This window comes from Humulus lupulus, chromosome 4 (assembly GCF_963169125.1).
Source record: "Humulus lupulus chromosome 4, drHumLupu1.1, whole genome shotgun sequence".
NCBI lineage: Eukaryota > Viridiplantae > Streptophyta > Magnoliopsida > Rosales > Cannabaceae > Humulus > Humulus lupulus.
In genome coordinates, this window is record NC_084796.1 from 26,537,461 (window position 1) to 26,560,982 (window position 23,522).

Genomic DNA, 23,522 nt, shown 5'->3' on the forward strand with positions numbered 1-23,522 from the left:
CGGTGTATGAATACAGTTGCACCCTGTATAGGTATATGACATGCATGGTTTGATATTTGAGGCATGTTGGTTAATATATGTGGACATGGAGTGCATATTAAATGCTATTGAACGCTGATTACCTGTTTGAGACACTGACTAGTCAGGGACCGACTCTAAAGTCGAGAATCAAGCGTTGAATGGCTCTATAGCATTAATGCGGGACCGACCCTAAGGTCGAAGAACTTATAAGCGCTTGCCTGGTCTACGACCAAATGACTATAGCCATGGTGTATGACCCCGGTGACCGTTTGTCACGTGGCTAAGGGACGTTGTCCATAGTTTCGACTCTAGAGTCGTGAGGAAGGTTATGTTGGTGACCAATCACCATGCACCTATCCTGAACAAGCTTATGAGAGAGATCACCTATCAGTTAAGCCCTGGTGACCCTATCGTCACATGGCTAGAGGGAGCGATGCTCATTACTGTGACTTTTGGCTATTGTCACCTATTTGTTGGACTGATAGTCCTGAATGGTTATTATGAACGTTGTTGATATTATATCATGTTTTATTGTGTTTTCTTGCTGGGCCTTGGCTCATGGGTGCTACATGGTGCAGGTAAAGGAAAGGAAAAGCTTAACCAACCCTGAGTGGAGAGCTTGGGCGATGTGATGTACATACAGGGCCGCTTGACCGCCACAGTCAAGGAGTTCTCAGAGGGACTAGGGGTTTACCCTACTTTTGCCGCTTAGGCCGGCGGGGATTGTAAATTTGAAACTGTAGCGACTCTTTTGTATTATGGACATCTTGTAAACATTTTAAAAGGCTCATGAGCAGTTTATCTACTTAATGAAATGTACCCTTTCCTTTTTACTGGTTTTCACCTTAACCTGATAATGACACTTAGATCACGTTTTTAACCAAAGGACTCGGGTAGCGAGTCAAATTTCCGGCTCACTGTTCACCGTAACTGTTATGGGGTAACCAGGGCGTTACAAATATGGAATTGCACTCTAAGTATTTATAGAATTATATTTATAGAGTTTTCTTTGTAGTTCATCGATATAATCAATAAATGTAGTTTTGCCATCCAATTATTGGTTTGTTAATTAGAGTTGGTCAAAATTACCGTTTTACCCTTCTAATTACCTCTTGTTCCTTAAGTACTATTAATTCACTAGCAAATAATTAATCTATAATCAAATTATAGATTTGAGCTCAATAACTATTCAGTTCCATAATTAACACTTAAAGGAACCAATATTCGTTCCTTTAGAAAATTATGAATTCTATTATTGTAAATCATGCCCCTAGCCATTCATTATATTGAATCTCCAAAACAAAAGTTATTAGCCTCATTATACTAAGAAACCTTACCAAGTGAATCAAAAGATCTAATAAGTACAAACATAAGTTCATGACTACTCATGATTTAGATGATCTACAAATGATCATCTATTATGATAAGAATTGAATTTTTATGGCAATCGGTAAGTTGATAGAGATAAATAATTCATTTTGGTCCCGTTATATATAACTCTATTATATACAGTACATTTACCAAGATGTCTATTAATATCAGTAATCTGAATCTAGATTGCTCACATCCCGCATGTTTAGTAAACCATACTAGTAACCATTCATTAAAGATTTCGTACTTTAATATGTTACAAACTATTTTATTCATTGTATATAATATTAATTCTCTCGTACTAATACAAGATCATATCATCATAAATGAATATAAAATTTATCTTGATATTCATATAAAATTATTCAAACAATAATTATATCATTCAAATATAATAAAATTGTATTTTTATTTAAATCAATAAAATGTTTTTACATGCTTTTATGACATAAATCCTAACACGTATTAGCTTATGTAATGTATTGTATAAGATTACTGCCAAAATACTTACTAACATGTTGAGAGAAAGTACTTAGGAGTCTGATCTCTGAAGAGCAAAGTGCATTCATACCGAGGAGGTGGGTTTTGAGTGCCTCAATGCGAAAGCTTATAACTATGTAGACTGGAGAAGATGGAGAGATTGGGTTTCACATGTGCTTCATTGCTTTTATGAACTTTGTTGTGGCTCCATTGCAGGCCTCAAATGTGGAAAAAAATGGCCACGTATTAAACCTGCTTAAATCACACAATGCAGGAAAGTGATATATATTGGATAGTCAATTGCAGAAAATTATTTAAAATTATAAACAACTTTTCATTGTGAATTGATTCGAAAAACACAATAGCAATCTCAAATGGGACTTCATTGAAAATAAAATACATATCTCAGTCAAATATTTTGAAGTCATAGAGCAAACAATGAATGTTCATGTTATCAACGAAAATAAAATAAACAAAGAGTCATTCACAACACTCTTCAGCATCATTAAAAACAGAATCAGCTGTCCATTTGGTGATATTAAGGGCAGCAAAGCGACTGAAGATTCGAGCGATCTTCCACAATGCAAGATGAAATATTCCAAAGCTGGACGGCGGAGGTAGATTGTAGATCAGATTTGACCTATTTCCAATCACTTTCAAAGAAGAAGTAGCAGAAACTATGGCATTATCAATAGCAAAAGAAGCTGATATGACTTCACCAAGGACAGACCATCAGAAAATTTTGTTGCTTCTTGCCAGTTCCAGAAGCCTATCATTGCTACAGATTAAAACACAACTTCACTTTTTGACATAAGCTTGCACTGATTTAATGGAGCCAGAATCCAAGTACATGTGCTTGTTGGTAGAGGAGGACACATTCTAAACGTAGATTATGGATGATCAGAGGGATTTTTCATTACTTGGGCATCTCATAAATTTTTCCATTTTGATTAATCTCCTAATCATTTTGTGGAATTGTGTCACTTTCAGTTCAACACTCCTAGAAATAGAACATGGTATGGCCATTTTGCCACAGCTTTTGCTTCTTGTCAAATGTCCATGCACTGGAAATTCCTTCAGAAAGACAGATTCATTTGTTTAGCATACCAAGTTAAAATACATGAACAAAACGAACATAAAATCCTATAGAGCAGATTACGTTCATAAAAGTTTAATATCTAAAAATGCTATGAAATCCACTAAATGGATTGACATTCCATCGTGTATATTTTAAAGGACACCATGTGAATTTACTATATGTCACTAATATCAAACATTGAATCCGATGCCATAGCATCCAAAAATTATCCATATAAAACCACAATTGTGGCTTTCTAACCAACATAACCTGATAATATACAACCATGGTTGATTTAACAATTGGTAAATGTGACATTATGAAATTGAACAACAACAGGGTAAAAGTTGATCCTATAATCTACTCATATCTCTGGTTCAATACATATTTCAGTGGTTTTTCAAGTTTGTCACTTTCACATCTCTTTGGCTTTTGGTGGCAATGTCAAAATCAAAATCTGTTTAAAGGAAACTTGTTTATAAGAAAATGTATTAAAACGATGGTCAAGCTATATATATATATATATATATATTAAACCATGATTCAAGAGGAGATGCTTTTTTGTGTTTCACAACCACAGATTCTTATTTTGGCCATGAGATTATAATTCCTTCAACAAGTTGAATGGTTTAAACTAAATAAAAAGAAGCTGACATTAATATCTCAAAAATATTTCAGATCAATGTTATACGTACAGATACAAGATCTCCTTCTTCCTGTATTGGCCTTCATGAGTTTTAAAGCTTCACTTCTCAAGAAAAGGCAATCAAAGTGAAATCATAACTTATTTTCTTCTAATGTGCCATAATAGCCTACATGTGTCACTATACTACATGATATTTATCACAATAGTTCTACCTGAAACAGAGGATATTGTTTAGATTAATTGCAAGACCAATTTATAGCAAAAGTATACCAAAACTAACTTAAGAATAACTAAGCTATGTAAACATACACCAAAGCTTAAATAATCAGCAACACACATCAGATCAGAGGCAGATAGTGCAAAAAAAAAAAAAAAAACTAAATAAATTAGACAACAAGAATTATACTGGGTTAGGCCAATAAAGAATAAAGACCCTACATCCAGTGTAGAAAGGCTTCAGCAAAGTTGAGCATTCTAAACAAAATTGTATCAAAAAAGTGGAAACCTACATGAACATAAATGAGTATTTAATCTATTTAACTTCATATCTTTCCTAATATAAAGCTCTAACATTTATTTTTTAAAAGAAAAAAAAAAGAAAAACTCAAAATGAACTTACGTGGCCACAAAGATACTCCACCAAATCATCAACTTTACAACCATTCGATATAGTTCATTCCTTCAACTCATCCGACCCATTGATCATCTGGTTAGTACAAGAAATGGTTCATTATGTTCATTAATACAGAACAAATAAATATTTCTGTCTTTAGTATAGTTTGAAAATTAAAACAGAATACACACATTGCAATATTTTTATATAACTTTTAAAACTAAAATAATAAGTATAACTAAATTTGGTTTTGCAATTGGTACAATAAAATAAATGTGTAAAAAGAAGAAAATGTACCTGGATATATAGTTAGATGTGTGATGTGTTGAATCTTAGGCCAATCTTCTCCTCCTTTTTCACATCGTTGATTTAGCAAAGGACATCCGTAGATATGTAATTCGGTAAGAGAAGTAGGCAGCCCTTCTTCTGGCAAGCACCGGAGGCTTTCACAGATTCCAATCGTCAAGGACGTAAGGGATGATAGTTGTTGAAAAGCCTTTCCATTTAGGGTCTCAAGTTTGCTAGAATTTTCGATCTCAATAGTAGTAAGAGTGATCGGAAGGAGCCCTTCATCGAGAAACGAATCATCTTCCCATCTTGTGATTTCTATGCGTTCCAAACATGAGAGTTTCTGTAGATCCCATTTAATACGATTCTCAAAAAGCACTTATGTGTTCCATAGAGAAAGTTCCTTTACTTTGGAGTGCGATCCCCAACCCCAATCTAGAAGTGACTCCAACACAGGACAGTCTGTGACAGTTTGTTGAGTTCTCGGAAGCAAATACTCCATTTCTTCACACTCAAAGATACCGAGTCTTTCTAATGATGGAAGATAACCGGGTAAGCCAACATTAAGCTTGGGACAATTATACAGCCGAAGTTCTTTTAGAAGAGGGAATATTTGACCTCCTTGAAGAATTGCTTCGGTACCAAATGACCATTCTTTCCACATCAACATATTTCGAATGTGTAATCTTTCTAAACAAGTGAATAGAGGAACACTGCTATCGATCCCATCACCTATTGAATACACACTATCAAATCCATTAATTGTGAGATCTTTGAGAGAAGCTAGTTGTCCAAGTGGTGGTAAATAACAACAGCTTTTACAATTGCTCAAACTAATTGATACTAAATTAGAAAATGCATCATCTGCAATCCAGTTCGAGAATGTTGTACCTCTATAACTTCTAATCTCCAGATGCTTCAAGCTTGTATGAGGTCGAAGTGCGTCAAGTACATCTAATTCTTTTTGTGAACTATCAGCATCAACAACATCATAGCTCCAGCTCAAAGTCAGTTTCGTAAGGTCCTTCTTATCCTTTAAATTAGCCTTTGAAGCCTCCATCGCATCATTAATATTTTCCAAACCCAAAATGCAAAGGTTTTCGCTTGGATGTTCAAGCTCTGCTAAATCTGTAATTTTGAACACGTCATCGTTATGTTTGTCACTCAATACTACCTTTGATAAGAATTGCAAGCATTTCATCTGACTGATTCCTTGCGGCATCTCTTTCAAAGGCACATGAGTAATATCTAAGTAACGCAAGTTGATCAGTCTTCCCATATTCCTTGGTAATTGAGAAAGCTTTCCACACCATCTCAACAATAAAGTTTGTAAATGGTACAAACTACAAACTGACTCATGTAACTCTTCGATTTCAGTAGCAGACAAGTCCAAATACCTTAAATGTATTAGACTACCTTAAATATATGCATGTTTTTGTGAATTGTATTATGATATAATGATATATGCATGCATGTGGGTCCACATTTGATATATTATGTTGTTTTGATAATTTTGCCCATTGAGGGTAATTTGTGTATTTGGGTGCATGATGTGATTTGTGAATGAGATTCCATTATTATGGATATATATTCGAGCTATTCGACATGATACGGTCATTATTAGTGGATTAGCGGTTTTGTCATAACGGGGTCAATTTTGGGGTAATAGGAATGTTTATTTGATGATAAATTGGGAATATTTGAGATCAGGGTGAAATTATGGAGGTTTTGACTATAATGTCCCCGGGGGTGTTTTCGGGACCCCGAGCATTAGGTTTTATTTGAGGTTACTTAAGCTTGAAGTAGCTGTCAGATAGAACGTACGATTAGAAAACCTCTCGTTCTCCTTCGTTAGTTCACTTTTGCCACCCGAAGCATACTTGAAGAAATCTTGAGTTCTAGGAGTCGGAATCGAGCGAGGATCGAGGCCTAGCGATCCTAGGAGAGGTTAGAAGCTTCTTGACCGAAGGATTTGACAGAAAACAACCTAATTGAAGGTAATCTAAGTTTAAAGTTTTGAGTTTTTAGAGTTTCTAAGCTTTGAATTGGACTTTGTGAATTGTTGAGTTTTCGATTCGTTTGAACCTTGGGTTTTGAGGGTTTTGGTGCATTGGGAAGCTTGGGAATCTTGTTTTGATGATTGGCGAATGTTTAGGTATGATTTTGGAGGCTTTGGAGTGTTAAAAACATGTTTGGGAATGGCCCAGAGTTGAGGGTCGCAGCCCTGTTCTTGGGGTGCCGCGGCCTTGCCTTGAAGAAGCAGGTGGAGCTTTTGTGCTTGCTGGGCGCCGCAGCCCTTGATGGAGGGCGCTGCGGCCCTTGCCTCAGGGAACTCTAGGGCCGCGGCCCAAGGTGCTAGGGCCGCAGCCCTTGCCCAGTTTTAGCCCCGTTTGCTCGTTTTGACCCCGGGAACCTAGTTTTAGGCCTTGGGAGTGTCTTTACTACTTGGATTAGTTTGGATTGATCTCTTGGAGGCTAGATATTGGTTTGAGAACCTTTGATTATCATGTTATTGATGGTATCCTATAATGTGTTATGATTAGGTAACCGCTAAAGGACTAAAAGATAAACCGTTCTCAAGGGTCGTTCTTTTGTTCATTCTAGCTCGAATCAGAGGTAAGAAAACTGCACCCTAAATGTGACATGCATGGTTATTCATGAGGCATGTTGGATGTATAAATGTGGACATGAATTGATTATGGAATACTTAGCAAATGTTGCTCATTTGTGCATGGTACTGACTCATTAGTCAGATTTGGCAAAGGTGTTAGTATCAACTGCGAAGCTGTGACTTATTAGTCAAGATCGGCAGTGGTACTGGGCACTGGTCACATAGCGCTGACTCATTAGTCAGGACGGCCTTAGCGTGTTCAACGCAAGCCAATAAAGATTAGATCTAATCGACTTTCTGCATTGAATGACTCAAAGAGCATTAATGCCAGACCGACCTCAAGTTCGATAAACATTATAAGCGCTTGTGTGGCTTACCCATCAGTCACTCACTTGATAAGGTAGAGACTTACCCATCAGTCTCTCATTTGTTGAAGGCTAGTGGCTTACCTAGTAGCCACTCTTCCATTTGAATTAGTGACTTGCTTGTCAGTCACTCCGTATGGTTTATGAGAACCTCAAGTGATATTCACTCATTTGTTTGAAAGCTATGAGCTCTGTGTGATTATAATGATAATCATTTGATGATGTTTACATATAATACTGTGTTTTCTTGCTGGGCTTTGGCTCATGGGTGCTATGTGGTGCAGGTAAAGGAAAAGAAAAGCTCACCTAGCCTTGAGTGGAGAGCTTAGGTGGTGATGTGTACATATGCGGCCGCTTGACCACCACGGCCAAGGAGTTCTCAGAGGAACTAGGGGGTTTACCCTGTTTTTGCCGCTTAGGTCGGCGGGGTTTGAAATTTTGGAACAGTAATGACCTTTTTGAGTTGTAAATAACTTGTAAATGTTCTTGTGGGCCCATGAACAGTTTTATGTATTAAATAAAACATATCATTTCCTTTTTACTTGTTTTCACCTTAACCTGTTAATAACACTTAGATCACGTTTTTAACCAAAGGACTCAGGCAATGAGTCAAATTTCCGGTTCACCGTAACTGTTCTGGGGTAACCAGGGCGTTACAAAATATGTGTGAGAAGGAGATGGTGATAGGGAGGAGGCGCAAATGAGATGAGAGAGGAAGGAGTTGTTGTCGTGTATGATGTGTTAGAGAATAAAGTTATATCCTAATTTAAGTGAGCTCCTAGTTTCATATTGGGTTACTAAAAAATTGTAAATATGTAAAGTGTTTTTTTTAACATATTTGTAAGTATACTGCGCGGTGTGGTGCAAACCAAAATTTCACACTGCCAAACCATGCACCGCACCGCATTGCGCGGTTTAGCTAAGATACAAACCATGCCAAACCATTCCACTTTTGACACCGCGGTTTGTGGTGTAGTGTGGTGCAGTGCGGTTGGTCGCCGCGGTTTGCCGGTTTAGATGCTCACCCCTAACTAAAAATAAGGGCAATTAAGCAAACATATGATTTAATAAGAAAAGAAGGACAAATATTTTAACGTGGTTCAACAATTTAAATTTACCTACGTCCACTAGTCACTTTTATTGAAATATGCACAAAAACTTCAAGGAATAACAATTTCACAGTGCTTCTTAATACAAAATGGTGTGTCGTTACAAATAATTATTCTCAGACTATTTATAGGCTTGGTTCTACGATTTCTGTCTTATTCTTTAGGATATTATAAGATACATATCGGGTCTAAATTGGGATAACAAATCACGTAGTATAAACACAATCCATTGCATTTATTGCGAATAAACATCTTTAAACAATAGAGTTACTTACACGGTTTGGACTAAATCCCCTGATTGTAGGGATTTCCCAGTAACATCTATGTGCATTAATTTAACGCGTCTTCGAGCTTGAATACTACTCTAACGCGCTTTTTAGAACACACATAGCTTCGAGCTCATCATTTCAGTTGTTGCTAACTGCTTGCTTGATTGGTCTTTCAAACTCATCTTTTGGGGAAGACCATTGTTGCCTTCGAGCTTGTTACTCATGCTCGAGTGCTGATGACGTAACTCTAGAACTGCGTGACAAATTATACAAGTATAATGTTGACACTTGTTAATCCTGAGCTTACACTTTACGAGCTTACATGTAACGCCCTGGTTACCCGAGAACAGTTATGGTGAACGGTGAACCGGAAATTTAACTCGCTACCCGAGTCCTTTGGTTAAAAACGTGCTTCTAAGTGTTATTAACAGGCTAAGGTGGAAACTCAATCAAAATGAAGGATATATTTTATTAAATACATAAAACTGTTCATGGGCCCATAAAAACATTTACAAGTCTTTACAACTCAAAATGGTCATTACTGTTTCAAATTTACAACCCGTCGACCTAAGCGGCAAAAATAGGGTAAACCCCCTAGTTCCTCTGAGAACTCCTTGGTCGTGGTGGTCAAACGACCACATATGTACACAGCACCACCTAAGCTCTCCACTCAAGGTTGGGTGAACTTATCTTTCCCTTTACCTGCACCACATAGCACCCATGAGCCAAAGCCCAGCAAGAAAACACAATATAGCATGAATTTAATATCAACAATGATCATAATAATCATTCAGGACTTTCAGTCCAAAACAGATGAGTGACAGTCGCAACAGTCACTAAGGTGGGTTCAACTCCCTTTAGCCATGTGACGATAGGGTCACCGGGGCTTTACAAATAAGTGATCCTTCCACTAGCTTATCAAGATAGGTGCTCGATGAGCAAGTCACCAATATAACCTATTGCATGACCATAGAGTCATAACCATGGGATTCCGTTCCCTAGCCATGTAACAAGCTGTCACCTAGGCCTTAGGCCCTGGCTCTGAGTAACTAGCTTAGACTAGTCAAGCGCTTATAATTTTCATCGACCTTAGGGTCGGTCCAGCATTAATGCTCCTAGAGTCATTCAACGCTGATATCGATTAGATCTAATCTTTAATCGGCCTTGCGTACAGGACGCTTATGCCGTTTCTGACTCACAGGTCAGTAATATGCGACCAGTATCGTCCCTGACTAATCAGTTCCATACACAAGTAAGCAAAAACTGCTAAGCATTTAATATGCAATCAATGTCCACATTTATCAACCAACATGCCTCAACAACAACCACACATGTCATATACACAAGGTGCAGTTTTCTTACCTCTGGTTCGAGCGAAAAATAGTACAAGAACGACTCCTAAGAATGATTGACCTTTTGGTTCCTTAGAGGTTACCTAATCATAACCAATTATAAGCTCCATTAATTAAAATCAACAATGAAAGGGTCTTAACCTAAACCCCACTCTCGCGACCTCAAAATGTGCCCACACGGTGAGTAGATTCGATCCCGGGCCTTAAGGATTGAAACCCTGAGCCAAAAACCCTTGAAAACACTCAAAACGGGATTCTGAAGGAACAGAGTAGCGCTACAGTGCTGCTCACTCGTGCCCCAGCGCTATATTCAGAACCCCAAACCGCCCAACAGAGCACTGGGTAGCGCTATAGCGCCCTTTGATGGGCGCCCAACCAGATCCTCCCCTGAAACCTCTTCCTTCGACTCCTTCAATTCCAACTCGATTCCAATGCTTCCAAACCTCATTTTTGGTGCCAAATGAACCCAAAAACCATCCTCACATGCCCCAAGCATCACAACCACAAGAACCCTAGCCAAAACTCCCAACAAAACCAACCATCCAACCTAGAAATCTCAACTGAAAATCAAAGCTAAAACAGAGCAAACCAGGGATTTTAATGGCTAGAAACTTACCTCAAGCTCAAATTATGATGCTCTTCAATGGTGGAACACACTCCCAAGCTCTCAAGGCTTACTTCCCACTATTCTCAAACACCAATAATTTATATCTCGTTACCCTGTAATTCCCGGCAACACTCTAATCATTAAAATCACCCCGAGACTCACTCCGAGCCCCAAACTTAAACATGTTATGAATAAACCGCTAATTAATATTCAAATATCGTCTCATGCTGAATAGCTCGAACAAATCCACGTTATAATGTGGTCTCAACAATAGGTCACCGACATGCATACAAATATACAATTACACCCTCAACGGGCCAAATTACCAAAACACTCATGTAGTTGAATGTGGACCCACATGCATGCATTTAACATCATATTATAATATAATTCACATAAACATGTATATTATCAGTTAATGGCATAATTAAACAGTTATGGCCCTCCCAGCCTACTAATCCAGCCATTAAACCGCATTAGGGATTTCGAGGCATTACACTACATTTCGAGGCTGTTTATTTATTCTTGAAATTTGGATGAAACAAGCTTTAAATATTTTTAATTAATATTTGTAGCTTTTTTTTTTCTCTACTAATATTTTATTACTTTTTTCTTTCTCAATTATTTTATTTTATGTTAATGAATAAAATATTTTAAAAAATATGATATTTAAATAATTTAAAAAATATAGAAAAACTTATTTATATATATAGAAAAGCTGATAAATGGTATAATATGAAAGTTAAAAGTAAAATAAATATTCTAAAATATTTTTTATTTTATTAATATTATATTAACAAACTACTTTAGTTTATAAAATAATATAATACTATTTTTGCTTCTCACACCAGACAATAATTGCATGTTTCAACCATTTTTTTTACAATATAGCTAAAACTGATAATTGTATAAGCTACAACTAGTCTAAACTGACCATAAAAATTAAAAAATTTAATATTTTAAATTAAAAGTATGAAACTCATATTTAAATTTAACCACTCATAAAAATAGTATTTTACAGCAATATATTATATATATATTAGCTAGAGCCTCAAAAATTACTAATATTAAGTGGAGAGTATTTTTTTTTTTAAAAAAAAGGTAAATAAAAATCAAAGCAAATAGTTTTATCACACATACTCAATAGGATTAGGGAAAAAACATGGTTTATGTGTACTTACTTAAATTATAAGTTATTTTTTTGTTAAAATAATGGTGGATATAAATTGATAGCAAGCAAAACAATAAAGAGGGCCTACCACTTAGATTTGGATTTTGGGTAAAGTAATGACAAGCTAGTTGCTGTATTCCATTTCCATGATATTATTGTCACACAGCCTTACAGGTTGGCTATATTTAACATATTTCTTCTACTTATTATTTTATGTCAGAATGACTAGTTTATTATAAAATAAAATATAGAATATTTGCACATTATTATACAAGATAAGGCTTGAGAATATTTTTTACTCCAATTTAAGTCAATGCAATTTTTGTTTGCTGAAATTCGATATTAAAGAAAAATAATAGGTGAGTAACGGCATTTATCCTGAATTTCTTTTCAACATTATAAAATTTATTAGACGAAGCAACGTGTCTCGTAGGAAGAAGAAGATAATGAGAAAATTTTAGTTTTAGAATTTAATTTTAATATAGATTTATTTTTTATTTTAATTAAAATAGACTTTTAATATATTTTTTAATTTTAAAATTAATTAAAATATTTTTCAATTATTTAATTAATTTTAAATTACTATAGGATTTAAAAAATAGTAAAAATAATTTTTTTAAATTATTTTAATGTTTTGATACTTATATCGCTAAAAAAAACTTAGCATTTAGGTATTTAGTCATAAATAAACACAATGTTTATGTATTTTAGTCTTATATTTTCTAGTTAAAAGTCAAACTTAAACGTTGTTACATATATAATATAAAAAAAATAATATTTTAGTACTTTACTTACAAAAATAAATAGTATTTAACCGTAAATAAATACAAAAGTTAAATATTTTAATTGCAAATTTCTCAAAGAAAAATAATAAGTGAGAAACAAGAAATTTTATCCAAAATTTCTTTTGAACATTATAAAATGCCTTTTTTTTACAAACATTATAAAATTCCTATTAAACTATTATAATTTTGTGAAAATAATTTTGATGTCTTGAATTATATTATATACTACTAACAAAGTTTATTATACTTGAGCTACCTTATTCTCCACAGCATGAAAACGACAGAGTATGATGAGTCACATTAACAATTTGTCAATATATATATAAGAATCATAATAGAATAACTATTTTGACAAAAATGACATATATCAATAAATATTTTTACAATAAGAAAAGGAAGAAAGTATACCAATACCAATACAATAAAAAGTGAGAAAATTTTCTCATTTGTCCTAAATAATAACACACCAAACATAATTTTTACACACAAAATATACACGTTAAATAATATAATTTCTTATTAACAAAATATTAATTTAAAATTATGTTAGTTTATTACATCTTATATATATATATATACTAGGTGCAAACAACATGTAATATGTGTTTGTTTAGTTTTATTTAGAAAATTTATTAATTATTTTTATTAAATTTTTATGATTAGCATATATAAATTTTAAATAAACAAATAATATTATATATAAAAAATGATATAAACATATCAAAAGAAAAATTAAACAAAAACATTCCCAATTCGCCAAGCAAATAACTACTAACAAGGTTTCTACTCATATCTGGTACATACAACACATTTGTGAGTAGATAATTCTTGTCAGAAATGAAGAAAATATCAATTGTTCATTTGCATTCAACCTTAGACCTCTTATCATTGCCTATTTGGATTTCATGCCCATCTTTTGAATTATCAAAGGCTTTGAATAGAGACCTATCATATATAACATAGATGGTGGCACAAGTTGTTGAGATTATGGCTTAAAAACACAACAAGAATATTCTAATTTACGATAATTAATCACAATATATCGATACACACAATGGAAAAATAACACAATTTAAGTGAAGGGAAAGAAATGACTTTTATTAAGAGAAACCCTAGTTACATAAAATCATAAAATTATAATTTTATGTGATCAAACATTGGAGATAAACATGAAGGCTTGAAAAATAGAATTGTTGTCCAAAAAACTATATTCCTAGCCTCCCATAAGAGATTGCTTGAAGCTGCTACAATGGTGGAATGAGTCATGGGATTAACAAGTCTTGGTCTTCAAACAAGTCAAGCTTTCTTCATGAAGATCTTTGAGGAAACTAGTAATCTTGTCAGTTAGAGAGAGAGAATGGAGAGTGATCAAATCACCAAAATCTCAAATAAACTTCTTAAATAGTGTAGGAAAAGATTAGAGCATTTTAAAATAGTTTTGGAGCAAAAAACATGTAATTGTATGTGTCTATACAAACGGCCCACGCGATGTGTCGCCTGTCTGGGCTGTCGTAAGACAAGCGATGCATCGCCTCTCAACAGACGATGCAACCTGTTGCACTGAATTTTGACCCGTACATCAACCCAAAACACCCTCAAATGCCTTCAAACTTTTTGGGTACTCTTATATACTCCAAATAAACACTTTGGACCATAAAATATTATTTTTAAGTACCTACAACAAAAGTCAACCCGCTCATGTTGGCTTTAGTGAAATTGATATGGTTTTACACCTCTTTGTGCATAACTAATTTCACCATGTATTTAACCAATCCTAACACAGGTGTCATACCACCAACCTTTCACCTTTCCATGGATGACATTAATCTCACTTAGTTTAGCCAGTAAGTCTTCTTCGATCGAATTCACCTTTGCTTTATTGCTAAGGTTATTCTTGAACCTACAATCTCTTAAAAAATGACCATTTTTGCCACACACAAAGAAAGATCCTTTGGAGCTCTTAAATTGACTTTCATTCTTCTTAGGCTCCAAAGATTTATTACCCTTGCCTCTGGGCTTCTTAATCTCTTTTCCTTTGTGTTGTTGGGAGGTTTAGCCACGACATTGGCTTTAGAAATCTCTCCATTAGACTATTCCACATTCTTATCTCTATGATGAGACTCCTCCTCAATTCTCAAATGCCTGAGAATCTCCTCCAATGAAATCTCTTCATTCTTATGAAGGATTTTCTTCCTATATTCCCAAGATGGAGGCAACTTGGCTATTACATCACAAATAAGGAATTGTTTCATCAATACAAATTTTAGGGTAGAAATTTTATTCACAATGATTTGTAATTCATGAATTTGGGGGAGAAGGGAATTATCATTAAAAAACTTAAATTCCATACATTGAGTATTAATGAATTTCTTTGTACCTTTTTCATTCTCTTTGTATTTATTTTTCCAATGCCTCCCATATCTCATTGGCGGACTTAGTGTTGGCATAGAGATCATATAATCAATTCGAGAGGGCATTGAGGATTTGATCACGACATATTAGCTCATTTTCTTCAAGCTTCTTCCTTTCTTTGATGATTTCTTGAGTGTCACCCTCCTTAGTGGGATATAGGGCATTTATATCTTTGCCTAGAACATAGTAGACCTTTCGAGTTGTGAGTAGGAACTTAATCTTTTCTTGCCAGCGCAAAAATTAGTTCCATCAAACTGGTCAAGCCTATCAAAATCTTAAGTCAAGAATTTCAATGCCAGAATTGAAGAAGATTCTTCCATAATGATGTAGAATATCACAAACCAGATAATAAAGAATTTTATTGTTGTAGGAGAGTGAGATTACACCACCAATATTATAAGAATTTGCATGAAATTTTGCTTGAGAAAGTACAATAAAAGATAAGAGAAGAGAAGTACAAACTCTAATTGTAGAACAAAAACTCCTTGATTTTCTTGAAAAATTTAAACCCTAAATGGAACACCACTTTAATCTTCTTTGTTGTTGGAGAATAAAAACCAATGCTTATACATGAGATGTATCATTGTCCAAATTCTCTATTTCCTAGCTTTTCATGGATGCTAGAGGCTTTCTCTAGTAGGAAAAGGATTTGGGATTGAACAAGCTTTGAAATTCAAAAGACAAGAACTTTTTTTTTTTTCAATTTCTTGGAGAAAACTTGTGATTTTAGAGAGTTCAAGAGAGTGAGGGATTAAAGAGAGAATTGAAAGTGTGATCAACTCTTCAAAACTCTAAATAAAAACCTCTCTTTATAGTGTAGGCACCGTCATTAAGTCTAACCAATAGGGTTAGAGCTTTTAAACACATCATTTGGAGCATAAAAAATGACATTGTACGGAACATAAATACGACATGTCACCTACTAGTAGGACATCACCTATTGCGTTTCACTTAGATTTCAAGTTCTAGGTGATGTGTTGCCTACAAGGAGGCGACGCAATGCCAAATAGAGAGGTCACACTTCTCAAAATTGACCTTAAACACCTCCAAATGATACCAAACTTTTTGGGCATCCTTAGATGCCTCAATGTATCACTTTGGACCCAAAGTTACAATTTTCAAATGCCTACAAAAAGTCAAATTTCGCACCGACATTATGTGAAACTATTAGGGTTTTACACTTAGCTTATATAATACTACTTAGGCTTTGTACTTTTGCCAATCATAATAGGTAGAACTATTCATAGATGTACTTATCGAATTTCAATAACCTTTTTGTCTCCTTTTTTGACAAACCCCAGAAGCTCTTTGCCTTTCTCTTGATCAGAGTATTGCCGACACATGTTTGTGAGTTGGTGATGCTCTATCCAAGAGGCATTTGGATTTTATTTTGGGTGGCAACAGTGAATCAAGGTATGATGGCAGTTTTTGGCTTGTTTAGGCACCTATTTTAACTTTACTATTGGAGTCGTCCTCTATTGAGTCCACACCTAGTAGAGTATTTCTGTTTTTGGGTTTGTGGCATTCTCAAGTTTTGGGTTCATTTTTTTTGTTGTGTTTGCTTGATGATTGGGTAGACTAGTTTTGTGGTGGTGGAAGCTCTATACATCTTTAATGGGTTCAGGAAGCATGCTCCGGTATCAAATTTAGGCATTTTTTGGTAATGGTTTAGGGTCCTCCTTCAACTTATTGGTTAGTGTCTAGTTTCTTAAGATTGGTGGAGGTGTAATGTTCCCCTTAGTTTGGTGTTGGAGTTTATGGTTGATAGATTTGCCTAGGGTTTAAGCCGGTGTCACAAAAGCTATTGGTTCTCCTTGTTTTCCTTTTTTGGATTTTGTTGTTGTTTTGGTATGTCCAATAATGGTGTTTATCACCCATGTCCTTAGAAAATGTGATGTTATCTTGGCATCTTGCTAGGAATTCATGGGTCGAGAGCCATTTTTGAGACACGTAACTCATGAGTTTTTCCTTCCACAAGCAAACACAAAAAGTGATATTCCCATGTATCATAGATAAGATTTTATTGCATAATAAAAAACAATTATATAAGTTCTTGTTTACCGAATTTTTCATAAACTATAAATATATTGAAAGATAAGAGCTAGAAAGAAAGGCTAGGAAATAAATAAGATAACAGTTCTTGCATGGTTGGGGCGTTAATGAGCCTTAGTCCATGAGTCACTGGTGGAGGTTTTCTGCAAGTTCAGCAATGTTTTGCTTACAAGAGAAAATATGGGATCCTCGCTACAGTGCACGACTGACCCTATTTATAGGCAGTCATGTCACTTGGGCCGGACTAATCCGGGCCCAATAAGGACATAATTACAATTGCTCGCTAATGGAGCCATAATACAATAAATGTAACATAATTAAGGGTTGGTAATCTAGGCCCATTGGGCCGGCTTAAGTGTGGTGAAGTCTTACAACTATCATTTATACGTTAGCACAAACTGATCTGCATGGGCTACCAAGGAGATCCTGGGGACAAGATCTATCAGAGTAGTGGCAGTAACGTTTCCTAGGAACAGTGTAAATTCTGTGGGTACCCCATTCTGTAGGTTAGTTAGGGAGACCAATTGCCCGAATTTCTCGGGGACACATCAGCTATAGGAAGGACTGGGCTTGTTCTATCCAACTAGGTGATATGGGTTCATTTACCTAAGTCTTGGTTCGTGTACTAGGACCCGGGTTCATTTACCAAGGTGGACATCTTGATGGCGGTGACTTCTCCTGGATCCCACTTGATGGGATCTGTCTCTTGGAATGGATTGTTTGCCATCATAATTTACATCTCGGAGGATATATGATTAGTGGTGAAAAATGCATATTTATTTATTTTAATCGTCAAAATAAATTAAGTTTAATTAATATTTTCATGGAATTAATATAATTTATTTTATAAATAAAAATATTTGATTATGATTTAATTTATCATTATTTTGTAGGAATTAAAGTTGCATTTTCGCATAAAGAAAAAGAAAGAAGAAAAAAGCAAATAAAATTGAAGAAACAAAGAAAATGTGGCATTTTTTGAGCCAAAAGGCCCAATCTAAAAGGTCACTTCAAGCCCAAGTCGCTGCCAGCGCCAGGTAGCGCGGTCTTGTTGCGCCACATGTTCGCGGCCAAGCCACCAAAGTCGAGCCACGTCTGACGCGTCTGTCAGCTGATGCCTGCCAACCGCCTGTAGCAGCTATGTGTGAGCCTCGGTTTGCGTGTAGCAACTCACTCTCCTAATCAACTCCGGCCCAAATCTTTCCCAGCTGTCACAGTGCTTCCAGCCTAATCTTTTAACCACTTTGGGCCTTGGACCTCCCATTTTCAGCTTTAAAACTCACATCTTGTGGTGTTTTACAAAAAATACAAAATGAATATTCACTAAAATAGCTAGATTAAAATTAATAATAATATTTGATTTTTCAAAATCATATTTTATTATTAATATTTCATATTTATTTTGTAAACCCCAAATTGTTGTTTAATTTATTTTTAGTCATTTTCTCTCTCTATGACTAGGGACTCTTGTAGCAACCCAAATTTGCTAATAAGGCTTGGGGCCTTGATTAGTGTGCCTGGAAGGCAATAGTTGTTATACTGTATTAATATATGTGAATTTAATGAATATGTGGTTAGAATGCATGTTTAGGTGATTAAATATGTGTGTGGGCCCCATTTGGTTGTCAGGGGGCATATTTGTAATTTTAGCCCGTTGAGGGCATAAATGCGATATATGTGATATAATGGTGATATATTTGTGATGCACATTCCGAGACGGTCCTAGGGAGTTGATTAGCTAGAAAGTCACAACGGGGTCAGATATCCGGCTCGGGAGAAGCCTAGGGGTTTCTCGGGAATATTATAACTTGAGTTTGGGAATTTTTGGGTAATGGTTAATGGCACTTTGGTAACTTGGGTAACTATAGGTAACTTTTGAAGATAGTTACTTTAGGTGTGGAAATGGTATTCTTGCAAAAGGATAGGGAAAAGTCTAGGATGCCCTTGAGGATTAGTTAGAATATAGGTTAGAAGGGAGGGCAATTGGGTCATTTGGCCTTGGGAGAATATATCTTTGGCTGAGGGAAAAGTCATTCACGTTATTTTACTTAGGCATAATCTGAATGTCTGTGTTGGGATGACTAGAGGAACCAAGAAGCTAGAGAGAAAGGAGGAAGAGGGAGGAAGAGAGAGAGCTGGGTATCTTTGAGGCTAAGGAGGAGAATCAAGGTTGAATTGAGGCAATTAAAATCAAGCATAGGTCAAGGTTAATCCAGAGCTTGGGAATCAAGAGGGATTAGCTTGGAGTTGGATTTGGAGAAGGCTCAGGGACGAATTTCTACTTGAGGTTCTCAGTGAGGCTCGGATTAGAGGACTGTGCTCGAGGGTTCAGTGCTCAAGAAGCTCGGGACACAGGTAAGAAAGCTGTTGTACCCATAGAGCAGGGCAAGGCCCCATAGTTGTGTTGCAGGGCACGACCCTATATGTTTATGTGTTGGGTGTAGCCCATTGATTATGTTAGTATATGCTTAAGTTATGTTTAATTATGTTGTGTATGCATATATGTGAATGATCGGCAAGGGCCGGGAACGGCGAAGGCCGAGAACGGCAAGGGGCCGGGAGCAGCGTTTAGCACACGGAGTGTGAGTTGCCAGGGTAAGATGCTAAAGGATACCTGGGATATCCTTACGGTGTAGACCGCAACCCAGGGCCTGGTAAAGCGCCTGGGACGGCTTGGCCGAATGTGTTTAGCTTGTTGGCGAATTGGTTATATGCTAAGTGGTTCATATGCGTATGTTATCTATTTATGTGGAGTTTTCTTGCTGGGCTTCGACTCACGGGTGCTCTGTGGTGCAGGTAAGGGCAAGGAGAAATCCAACCGACCATGAGTATGGAGAGCGTGACGCGACGTGTACATGTCTGGTCTGCCTAGCTGCCACGGCCAGGGGTATTTTTGGAAGTTACTTGTAAAGAACCCTATTTTGTCGTATAGTCGACTTTAAGTATATTTTGAGTTGTAAATATTTATAAACAGTATTTTGGGATCCCAAATGTTAAACGTTTTATGATTTTCAGTAAATGGAATTATTTTCAAAGTTTATGACTCTGTTTATGGTTTGATTACACGTTTGCCTTAAAACCTCGATTAGCGAGTCAAAAGCACGTTTTAAACTCACTTAGTAATGACTCTAAGGAAGTAGGGAGTTACAACTTAGTATCAGAGCGAGCCAAGGTTTATTGGTTCTGGAGATTAACCGAACATGTACGCTCGCTGTCAGTGACAAGCTCGACTCAGGGTTGGTTGGTATGATTGATTAATATGCTTGAATATGTGCTTGAATGCCCTGTTTGCCTGCTTGTTTCATATAGAGCATGATGAATGATTTAACATATGCATGATGCCAGGGCATGGCCCGTTGTGTGTTATATGCTATCTGTATGTTATCTGGATTGCTGCTCTTGGTTGGTTGTTGTGATTGGGAGGTGGTATTGGATTTTGTTATCATGCTTGATGAGAGGCGTCGTTGGTTGCATGCATATAGTTGTGATGCCTCGATAATCATCTAGACTCCACAGCAATCGGGCCGAGGATGACAATCAGGGTCAAGACCCTCCACCTGCCCCACAGAATTGGCAAGAGATGTTTGTTAAAATGGAAGCAAGGTTGCGAAGAACAGAAGAAGAACTTCGCCAGTTGAGGCAGCAAGCCCCTCCATAGGTCACTGGGCTGTCAAATTCAGCAGGATGTGGGGCCAGTGCTGGTTCAGCCTGTGATGGAGAACAGGTGGGAACCTCTGTATGAAAGATTTAGGAAACAGCATCCTCCCACCTTTGAGGGTGGACCAGACCCACTGCGGACAGAGCAGTGGATGAATATGGTTTCCTCTATCCTGGATTTCATGAGGGTTGAGGGGAACGAGAGAGTTTCCTGTGCTAGCTACATGTTTAAAGAAGATGCCTGCATCTGGTGGGATGTTGTGGTTCAGAGAAGGAATGTGGCAGTCATGACCTGGGAAGAATTCAAGAATATCTTCAACGAGAAATATTACAGTGTAGCAGTCCGAGCTGAAAAGGTTGACGAGTTCATCAACCTGACTCAGAACCGGTTGATCGTGACAGAGTATGCTCTGAAATTTTACCGATTGGCGAAGTTTGTGCCAGATTTAGTGCCGACGGATGCGGCAAGGAGAGGCAGATTTGTACGGGGATTGAACGTTATGATCGCCCGTGATGTGAAGATCACTTTGGATCCAGGGACTACTACCTATGCTCAGGTTATGGACAAGGCCCTTACAGCTGAGGGGGCCGAGGACCAGATCTGGAGAGAGAGCGTTGTTAGGCGCAATGCTAGGAGGACAGTGCCTCCTTTTATTGGATCCAGTTGGGGTAGTGGCCCCAGTGAGCAGAAGAGGAAGGCCCCAGATTCCTTCGTTCCTTCCAATTCTGATAGGAGGGCACAGGGTGATTTTGGTGGCCGTCAGGGCGAAAGTGACAACTGGAGGAGTTTCCCAGTGTGTCCTCGGTGCAGACGACGATATTAGGGTGAGTACAGGATCAGGGCCTGCTTTGTCTGTGGGAGTGCCAATCATTTGAAGAAGGACTTCCCACAAGCCAGGCAGGAGCGAGACTGTGGAAGGAGGAGCCGAAGCAGGGTGACAGTTTCGCTCCTGCCAGAGTGTTTACCTTGACTCAAACTAAGGCGGAGGCTAGCCCCTCAGTTGTGACAGGTCAGATTTCTAGTGCTGGGTCTTTGTATACTGCATTGTTTGATTCGGAAGCTACCCACTCGTTTGTGTCTGCTAGGGTGATAGATCAGCTGTGTAGGCCTAGTGTTGTGTATGCTAGGGGTTTTCAGACTTTGTTGCCAACTGGGGAACTGGTAGTCTCTAGGAGATGGACTAGAGCTTTACCAGTAGAGGTAGATGGTAGGGAATTGCCTGCGATCTGATTGAGCTTGCGATGGATGACTTTGATATGATCTTAGGGATGGATTGGTTAGCAAAGTATGGGGCGACAATAGATTGCAAGCGCAAGATGGTGACTTTTGAACCAGAAGGGGAGGTACCCTTTGTGTTTGTGGGTACATCTAGTGGATCGTGAATACCTATCATTTCAGCATTGAAGGCTAGAGACCTGATGCAGGAAGGTTGCATAGGATTCCTAGCAAATGTTGTGGACACTTCTAGGGTTGAGTCGGCTGGACTGGGTGAGACTAGATTGGTGTGTGAATTTCTAGATTTATTTCTAGCAGATCTGCCAGGCTTGCCGCTGCAGCGGGAGATTGACTTTGTTATTGAGTTAGCGCCAGGGGTGGAGCCAGTATCTAGAGCACCTTACAGAATGGCTCCGGCAGAGTTGAAGATTTAGTTACAGGAGTTACTGGATTTGGGGTTCATCAGACCGAGTTTCTCGCCATGGGGTGCTTCAGTGTTGTTTGTTAAGAAGAAGGATGGATCTCTTAGGATGTGCATTGACTACAGGGAGCTGAACAAGCTGACCATTAAGAATAAGTATCCACTGCCTAGGATCGATGATTTATTTGACCAGCTGCAGGGAAGTACAGTGTTTTCTAAAATTGATCTATGATCAGGTTACCATCAATTAAGGATCAAAGAAGAGGACATACCAAAGACTGCTTTCCGCACGCGATATGGACACTATGAATTTCTGGTTATGTCCTTTGGATTAACCAATGACCCAGCAGCTTTTATGGATATGATGAATAGGGTTTTCAAGGACTATCTGGATAAGTTTGTGATTGTATTCATCGACGACATCTTAGTGTACTCTCAGTCAGAGACAGAGCATGAGGAACATCTATGGTTGGTATTGCAGCGGTTAAGGGTGCATAGGTTATATGCTAAGTTTAGTAAGTGTGAGTTTTGGCTACCGCAAGTCACGTTTCTGGGCCATATCATCAGTAAGGAAGGGATTCTGGTTGACCCAAGTAAGATTGAGGCAGTAAGAGATTGGCCTAGACCGAGCAACGTTCCAGAAGTGAGAAGTTTTCTAGGATTGGCAGGATATTATCGGCGGTTTGTTGAGGGGTTCTCTAGGATAGCCACACCATTGATAGAATTGACGAAAAAGAAGACAAAGTATGTTTGGACAGATAGATATGAGAACAGTTTCAAAGAATTGAAGTGGCGATTGATCACTGCGCCAGTGTTGAGTTTGCCGACAGGTAATGAGAAGTTCGTGATTTACTGTGATGCTTCCAGATAGGGTTTGGGGTGTGTGCTGATGCAAGCTGGTAAGGTGATAGCCTATGCATCGAGACAGTTAAAGGAGTATGAGCAGAGATATCCCACGCATGATCTGGAATTGGCAGCAGTGGTATTCACACTTAAGA

At 37.2% G+C, this 23,522-nt stretch overlaps 1 protein-coding gene and 1 long non-coding RNA gene across 2 annotated transcripts; both read right to left on the reverse strand.

Annotated features, from left to right (window-relative positions):
* Positions 1 to 2,141: 2,141 nt before the first annotated feature.
* Positions 2,142 to 4,387, reverse strand: LOC133830247 (uncharacterized). The gene is made up of 3 exons (XR_009891970.1): positions 4,216 to 4,387; positions 3,646 to 3,808; positions 2,142 to 2,946 (listed from the first exon to the last, which is right to left on the reverse strand). It is a non-coding gene; the product is annotated as an uncharacterized LOC133830247 (long non-coding RNA).
* Positions 4,388 to 4,876: 489 nt separating this feature from the next.
* LOC133832016 (putative disease resistance RPP13-like protein 1) lies at positions 4,877 to 5,776 on the reverse strand. The gene has a single exon (XM_062262410.1). It carries the CDS (start codon positions 5,774 to 5,776, stop codon positions 4,877 to 4,879), a length of 900 nt encoding a protein of 299 aa, XP_062118394.1.
* Positions 5,777 to 23,522: the final 17,746 nt, after the last annotated feature.

Excerpts from the sequence above, each read along its gene's own strand:
- LOC133832016 (XM_062262410.1), bottom strand. The coding sequence starts at position 5,776 with ATGGGAAGACTGATCAACTTGCGTTACTTAGATATTACTCATGTGCCT.